We start from the raw sequence: 8,770 nt of genomic DNA, 5'->3' as shown, positions 1-8,770 counted from the left end.
CTTTGTCTCCATTTTCACTGCATACAAGTTTGCATCCCTGCATTCTATACATCCAGAAAATGTGCATACTGTATATTGCAGCGATAGTAAAAGCAGTATGGCAGTATGCTATTTTGAACATGCAACCAATGGGAAGATGAAATGAGGAATCGAGATATGATGCAAGCATGTCAAAGCATAGAGATATTTTTTTCTATTTATAATCCAAGCTTGAGTAAAAATGCCTTAACGTTTGGTAGTCAACTGACATCAACATGACAATCAACAAATGAGTCACAAATTAGATTAAGATTACAGTTGAGACAGCTTACAGTTCATATCAGATTTCATTTGATATATACTGCAAATATGGGCAAATCAGGTCCCCCAGACTGTGTACAGTACATATCCTGCACCCCTCATTCCTATTATGAGTAGTATGGCAGAGTGTCATTCCAAATATATGGAGAATCAGATTCAGCAGTCAGAGCTGATGATAGAAAAACTTTAGACTGACAGTGAAAAGCAACAGCAAACCCAACCAAGCTGCCCGCAGTGCAGACTCCATATCAGGGCTGTTTCCTTTGTTTTTCTGTGCTTTGTGTTTTTCGTTTTTTTGCTAATCAAAAGCATGTTGCTATAGATTCTCAACAATGACATGTGAGAGCCAGAGAGGTCTTGTTTATTTAACCACCTTGATCTTATTAAGGCCATAATGAGGTAATGAGCTAATTGAAAAGTGGATCCACAACATGAAAAAAAAATGCTACAAAGAGACACCAGATAATGTAACCAATCATTTATCTGCAAACAAAAACTGCTTATCACTTCAAACATGTCACAATCATGTGACTCACATTTCCTCTAGGACCTCACTGAGAGCTGCTTCCACTTATTCATAGAGCAACCTGTGATTAATTTTATGCGGTTAGCTCTTTCCTATCATTACCATGTATAAACTGTCAAAATACTTAAAAGGGGGCATATTGTACACTTCTAAAGCATTTCAATTTCCCCCTGAAGTTTCATTTTACATTTTCCAGCCTCTCTCTGACCCTCTGACTGTTTTTGGCTACTGCACCTTTCCAAATGTCCATATGTAAATGACCTCTGGTATGATTGACCAACCTCATAGTTTTATTCCATGGCAGAAACACATGCATACAAAATAAAATAAAACTAATTGTGAGATGTAAACTCACAATTCAGAGAAAAAAATTCAGAATTTCAGGAAAAAATAATTTATATATTCTTACTTTTTTTCTCAGAATTGAGAGATATAAATTCATAAAAAATTCAGGGAAAAAAAAAGGCAAGTTAGTGAAATAAAAAGTCGCAATTACCTTTTTATTATTTATTCCGTGGCGGAAACGGACTAAATTATTTTATTATGTTTTATTAACAAAGTTCGGGAAGAGCACGTTCAGATAATTAAAGGTGCTGTATGTAAGTTTTTGACTCTACTAAAGCATAAAAATACCATAATATGTTTGCAGATATTTAAGAAACATGCTAAGTTAACATACTTGTTTATCTGAAAAACAATGCTACAGTCAGTTATTCTCCTTTCAAAATGTGCGTTCTGGGCCGGAATGTCGGTCTCTGTTTTGGTTTGTGAAACCCGCCCACTGCCAGTTTGTATTTCGGCACCCCGGGTTGCCAGTTGGCAAGTGCGCTCGTTCCTGTTGGTGTCGTCAATCTGGCAACCTGCGTGTGCGTCAAGTCTGAGGAGGAGGGACCGGGTGAAAAAACCCCCTCCAATATTTTGAATTTGGACTGCAATACCTAGTTCAACCACTCGGTGTTAATCCTACATACAGCACCGTTAACCTAATTAACACGAGAGGAGCACATTCAGTAATCAACTCAATTAACAAGATAAGAGTTAAATATACATAGCAGACTTACCTCTCTTCATTGACAGTTTTCTAGCATCCCTCCACCACCCCATCTCCTCACTTCTAACTATTCCTATCTCAACTCGGATGTTCGCATATAACTGTTGGCAAACATATGCTAATGAGCTCCTTTTGGTGACATTGTTTTTGCAGCTTAATGTCCATAAATAATCTGGGTGGACTGGGGAGAAAGGCAAAAAAATGCCGTTTTCCATGATATGTCCCTTTCAATATCACAAACCATACGTTGAAACAACTAGTACTTGGTTTCCATGTAAACACTGCATCTACACGGCACGTTTTGTTTTGCTTGAGCAGAGGAAACGAGGAAAGGTGAAAAGATTACAAAGGAAATCAGAATCGGCAACCGACCTGGTCCAGGATACAGCTGTGAAGAAGTCAGCTGTAAAAAAAACACCCCAACACAAGCTGATTTCTAAGCCATAGACTTAAGACCCCATTAGTGCCACCTCAGTACCTCTAATCTTCTCCTCTCTCTTCTCTCATCCCTCCCTCTGACTCCCTCCCTCCTGCTCTCCCTCGATTAAACAAGTATGAAAGGCAGAAAGGGAGAAAACGAAGAGGAAAAGAGAGGGATCTCATTAGGAGGAGTTTTTCTCTTCACGCTGCACAGCGCTGGACGCCATCCAAGAGGGGCTTAACACATATGCACACAAACACAAACACACACACCACACCTAAAGGACTGGGAGACATGGTGCATGACATCTCCTTAGCCTCCTCGTACTATGTCAAATACAGAGTGTGAGCTTGCATGTGTGTCGGTGTGTGTGCGTTTTCTCCGGGGGAAGATGTTTTAGTGCAAGAGCAAGCCTGTTTTTCCCTGGAGATGAAGTACCTGCCAGACAACAGCATCTTCACTGGGGCACAGCCTGCCAGACAAGGGCATAACACACACCCACAAATACACAAATACTTGCACACATGCACACAAACACACACACGTTTATACTTATGAGCACATACACTGAAAAGTCATATTCCATAGAGCAGTCTTGGCAGAGAGAAAATTGCAGTTTGTGGAAAAGTTAACCATTCGGCAGAAGGAAAATTACCATTCGTCACAAAGTTACTTATTTTGCAGAGAGAAAACAGCAATTCGTGGCTAAGGTAACTTTTTTTTTCAGAGAGAAAGGTGCCCTTCAAGGCAATATTAATCATTTTGCAGAGAGAAAATTGCAATTTGTGGCAAAGTTCAACAAGCGAATTTTTGACATTTGCGGCAAAGTGAAACTAGAAAGATAGTTCTATCTAGGAAAGATTAAGGAAAAAGATAGATATCTTTCCTTAACTGGAAAGATAACATTGCTATAAGTAACTAAAGTTAAGCATTGTTCAAAAAGAAAACTACCAATCATGAAAACTTAACCATTTTACAAAAAGAAAACTACCATTCGTGAAAAAAAAATGAAAAATTTTTCTGAGAGAAAAATGCAATTTGTGGCAGAGTTAACCATTTTGTCCAGAGCTAATTGTTACTGATGTGAAAAACAATTTAGCAATGCAAGTTCTGATAAATTTTACACACACACACACACGCCTACGCACCTGTCCTTCTACGATCCATTTGGAGATGGCGGTTTTGCCATCACTGCCGGGGTGGAACTTTATGGTGGCGGAGTGAGGACTGATGTTGGAGATGACCAGATTGGAGGGTGCACCAGGAAGCTCTGTTCAGCAACACAACAACAAAAAAAACATATTTATGTAACTCACAAGCTGCTCAAATGGAAACATTTCCTGCATTTTGTGTTCTGCTCTCTGTCTGTTTTCTCCATCCTGTGTCTTCATTATCCTTCAAAGAAAACTCCTGTAAATGGGCCCATAACTCACTTCAGAGTCAATGAGGTTTTGTGTACAGCAGTGCACATTGTGTTTGGGTATATGATTAATTGGTAATTAAATGGATTGATAATGATATTTGGGTGGTTCACGGTGGCTCATTCAACAGTAGATAAAGCTTGCTCTCTCCTGACTCCACAGCATATCAGTGGGAGATAATGAGTGTAGCTTGGCTTTTGGTCATCATCATTTATTTCATGTTCTCTCTAACACACGCGCACACACGCAGCGGCCCCAAGAGCTTCATTCCGACTCTGTGTGATGTATTACAGTCTTACTGACTGTGTCTCGGATTGCTGGTCTATGTGAAATATGCGCCCCACTGCGGCTTCCAGTTTCATGTGCTGAATTTCCTTTAGAGTTTGAACACGTTGACTATCACCGATCCCCAAGGGAGAATTTGATGCATTAAAGTGATGCTAGCATTGAAGTGTGTATTTGTTTGAGAGTGTGGAGACCTGGCGGCAGTCCTGTTGAGATGGTCGACGAGGTGGCAGTACCGGTGCCGGCCCGTGTAACCGCAGCCACCTGCAGAGTGTACGTGGTGAGTGAAGTAAGCCCGGTCACTTCGTACGCCAGCGTAGAATTGGACAGAGTCTGAGATACACGGGTTTCGTTCTGACCGGCCTCCTCCCAACACAACACATAACCTATGGAGAGGTGGAAATGAGATGAGAAGAAAGAGAAAATTAAGCTTTGTTCCACAACTTGAACCGCCTCGCTGCTTTTTGTCTACATAGGCAATAACCGTCTCTTATAAATGGCTGAATTGAAACTCTCTTTATGGTTCCTTGCATGCATTTGCAAAGTGAAATTACATGAAAGATGCACTACCTCACAATTATTACAACAGTGTTGCAACCGAATCAAAGCAGTTTACACAATTTGTGTTTTAAAATATTTTCACACTTTTTACATAATTTGACAAAATAACAGCTTGACTGTAAATGACACATTAAAAACATTCCATTCACAAGTGAGTTTTACCTTTATTTTTCATGTTACAAATGATATTTACCTTGATTTTTCTCGATTATATCATCTCAACCATTTTCACGAAATAAATGCTTGTTTAGATGATCAAAATGTTTATTAAACTTTAAAATTTATTTTGCAAAACAACAAAACTCTCGAAAGTGATAGCACTCTTAATTCTTCTACACTTTTCTAACAATTTTAATGACTTAGCCCAGTTAATTAAAGGCTTTTTATCTTTACTACATGAGTGCCTTTATTGTATTTAATCTTTTCAATTTAATATTTACCTGTTTTTAATGTTTTAAACTTTTTTATTTATTTATATTGATTTTTTTCCTTCATATTTTCATACTGAAAACTTGGGTCTAGGACAAGGTTAAAATAATAAAATCAATACATATAAGGCATCTGGAAACTAAAATAAATGAAGACAAGCCAAAAATTCTCCAAGTTTGAAGGTGATCTTTATAAAACAAAAATATGACATTTAAAATCTGCTAGTTTTAACAAAAGTCAAGCCAAGGGACACCTTTACATGCAGAGCTGGAAAGATTAGTGAGAGTTCCTGTGGCGGTTGAGCTGAAGCTGTGATTGGATAATTGAGCCTGTTCACCTGTGATGATGCCGTTCTTGTCTTCCGGTTCCTGCCAGCTGATCCTCAGAGATGTGTCCAAGATCTCAGTGAAACTCAGTTGAGTCACCGGGCCCGGTTCTACAGCACACAAACACAATGTTAAAGGTGCACTCAGCAATGTTACTGCAGGTTTCTCTGGAAAATGTAAATATAATTTGAGAAACACTTTATTTTAAGGACTAATTTTCACTATTAACTAGTTGTTTATTAGCATGCATATTGGCTGTATATTATTACTTATAAAGCACATATAAATATTATTACTTATAAAGCCTTATTCTGCATGACCATATTTTAGATCCCTTAATCGTCCCCATTCCTAAACTTATCGATCTACCGTACCTTACTAGCTATTAATAAGCAGCAATTTTGGAGTTTATTGAGGCAAAAGTCGTAGTTAATAGTGAGAATTAGTCCCTAAACTAGAGTGTGACCATAATTTGCTAGTACGTTGTTTGAGTACCTAAGCATACAAAGAGTGCATTTTTATTAGAAGCGGAAGGTCAACTACAGAGAAAGACATGAGACGTCTGAAAACTTTAAAAAACAGCCTCATGATTTCATTTCAGTTATGTCGATGCTCTTACTGCAAGTACATGTGTGTGTGTGGACTGTGGATGTGCACATGGAACAAAGCTTGTTATTTATTGGGCAGTATGTTACAGACACTTTAAAATCCGCTCATGGTAAAGGATTACCTTGGACCCTCAGTCCGCAAGATCATAATTCTCCCAACGAAGAGCTTGTTGTTGTGGAACCGTTGTATCACAAATACAAACAGGCGGAAGCAAATAATGCGTTTGTTGGCAATTACCCTCATGAGTTAGCAGTCATTCAGTGGTTAATCAATCATGCATACACACCCCGCAAGACAATACATCTGACAGGCGAACATGACAGTTGCCTGAAAAGCGCAGTGGTTAATGTGTGCGGATAAAGCTTCAATCTCATTAGATCGTGGCAAATCCTTATGCCCCGGACTGTCAAGCAGATCTTATCAGTGCGAGTCGTCTCGTTAGACTGACAGGTTAATCAATCACATGCTTTATGAGAATGTATGACTCCATGCAACTCACTGCATTGCAGTTCAATTAATTTTCTATTCAATTTTGGTCTGACCTAGAGGTCAAGGTTTAGCTGGTTAGCATGGTCACTGCTGGTAGATGCCATAAATACACCATAAATTCAAATTCAAAAATAATTTTTTTCTATAAATGGATTTTAAAATATAGCCTTTTATTTTGAGCAGTGTTGTTATTGTTAACTTTAATATTTTGTTAAATAAAAGCTAAAATACAAGAAAAAATAGATGAAAACTTAAAACTTGAAACTAAGTTTAGTTACAAAAATCACTAAAACTAAAAAAGAAAACTAACAAATAAATTGAACAGAAATATATAAAAAAAAAAGACAAAAGCTTATAAGAAAATTACTAAAATGTAATTAAGATTAAAGTGAAAACTGAGAATATCAGATGAAAACTTAAACTTCAAAAAAAAATTTTTTTAAAAATAATAAATGTTGCCTTGGCAGCTACTTAAAGCTAATAAAATAAGTTTAAGCTGAAGTACTAAAATGACCAAAACTAAAAAAAAAGAAATAAAGATAAATTAAAGCTAGAAATAAAACTATACAAAAAACACATAAAGTAACAAAAATGACAAAAGCGTATTACTAACAAAATACTTAAATTAAAATTCAAATGAAAATATAAAACCAAACGCTAATATTAATATTAATATTAGGGCTGTCAACGTTAACCTTTTAACGCATGCGATTAATTTTACAATCCTTAAATTAATTTAACGCAATTAAAGCAAAATTACTGACGCACAAATTTTATTCTAACCCTTTAACCCAATTTTGCTTCTCTGCTTGCGATCAGATCATTTTAAGCCACTAAACTCCGGGAAAGTTTTCAGTCCAATGATCCAGTAAGCGAATGATTTCAAACAAAAAAATTTGTTTTGGATTTCCGTCCAAAACAGCGCTAATATAAAGGAAACCTGGCGGATTACATCAGAGATTGCAGAGAGAACAGAGACTCGCGTTTTCAGTGACTTATTCATTCCAGTGTGTTTCGCTTTTAAACATGAGCTCTGTCATATTCTGTGATTGTCTCTAAAGAGCGCAAGCCCTCACACGTCGCACTGTGTGAAGTACAGACTGAACGGAATGTCGACACATCCCACCGCTGTATGGCCAGATGAGACGCGACTGGATAACCAGTGTCTTGCTAGCAAAGTTTTGATGGATGTAGACTGCAGTCAAGGTAAAGGCGATTGCGGTGGCGTACAGGGGCCCGTTCTTTGTACGTCGCTAAATCAGTTAGCTGGATTTGATTGTTGACGATTTGGCATGATCTTGGATTTTTTGGTTCTTCGAAGCTCATCCCGGAGTTGCTGTCATAGCAACAGGTCCGTAAGCTTAAACCTGATTGGGAGCAGGCTTATTTCATGTAAACAGGATTAGATTGAATCTTTTTAAGCAGAATTGATACTCAAAATATGTCCGCTACCACCACTACTTTATTACAAGAGTACCCCACTAATCCAGGGACAATAATTTAAAATAATAATCATTTAAAAATAATTTAAAGATAATATAATAATGTTGTGTAGTCTTTAATACCGTCGCTAACTCAGTTAGCTGGATTTGATTGTTGATGATTTGGCATGATCTTGGATTTTTTGGTTCTTCGAAGCTCATCCCGGAGTTGCTGTCATAGCAACAGGTCCGTAAGCTTAAACCTGATTGGGAGCAGGCTTATTTCATGTAAACAGGATTAGATTGAATCTTTTTAAGCAGAATTGATACTCAAAATATGTCCGCTACCACCACTACTTTATTACAAGAGTACCCCACTAATCCAGGGACAATAATTTAAAATAATAATCATTTAAAAATAATTTAAAGATAATATAATAATGTTGTGTAGTCTTTAATACTATAGACACAACCAGTTTTACTCACTGAAAGATTTATTCATCATAAAATTATTACTTCATAATTGTATTCGAGTCTTACACACAGATAATGTAGAGTCCTGTATTAATTTGAGTGGTGAGAGCTATTATGGGAGTAGCTTGATGGAGCACAGGAGATGCAGATAACATAATCTTGACCATAGATCTTGACCCTTAAGAAACTTTAATTAATGCTGTCACGTAACAAATCTGTTCAAATATAATTACTACATTGAAATAAAAATGTAAAGCCTGTACAAATATTAGAAATCATGAATATAAATGATTGGAATCATGTACAAAATTAAAATAAAATAAAAACAGTGCACATTTCATTTATCTATTATAACATTTATGTAGTTCTGTTCGCTTTGCTGTTTCCTTATAAAAGTTGACAAAAAACTTTTTTTTTCGTCAGGTGCCTTTATTAATTATATGATGTCATTACGTTG

General features: G+C 36.9%; 1 protein-coding gene across 1 annotated transcript in view; it reads right to left on the bottom strand.

Annotated features, from left to right (window-relative positions):
* The window catches only part of LOC107665954 (protein sidekick-1-like), a 211,610-nt gene that overhangs the window by 43,941 nt on the left and 158,899 nt on the right, over positions 1-8,770 (bottom strand). The window contains exons 21-23 of the mRNA XM_016457025.1: positions 5,332-5,430; positions 4,199-4,390; positions 3,447-3,568 (exon numbers count right to left, since the gene is read on the bottom strand). Coding sequence (XP_016312511.1) covers positions 3,447-3,568; positions 4,199-4,390; positions 5,332-5,430 — 413 coding nt within the window. The remainder of the gene's footprint in view (positions 1-3,446; positions 3,569-4,198; positions 4,391-5,331; positions 5,431-8,770) is intronic.

Source organism: Sinocyclocheilus anshuiensis, unplaced genomic scaffold (genome assembly GCF_001515605.1).
Source record: "Sinocyclocheilus anshuiensis isolate Anshui unplaced genomic scaffold, SAMN03320099.WGS_v1.1 scaffold775, whole genome shotgun sequence".
NCBI lineage: Eukaryota > Metazoa > Chordata > Actinopteri > Cypriniformes > Cyprinidae > Sinocyclocheilus > Sinocyclocheilus anshuiensis.
Note: the sequence above shows the minus strand (reverse complement) of the source record. Positions and strands in the feature narration are given on the sequence as shown.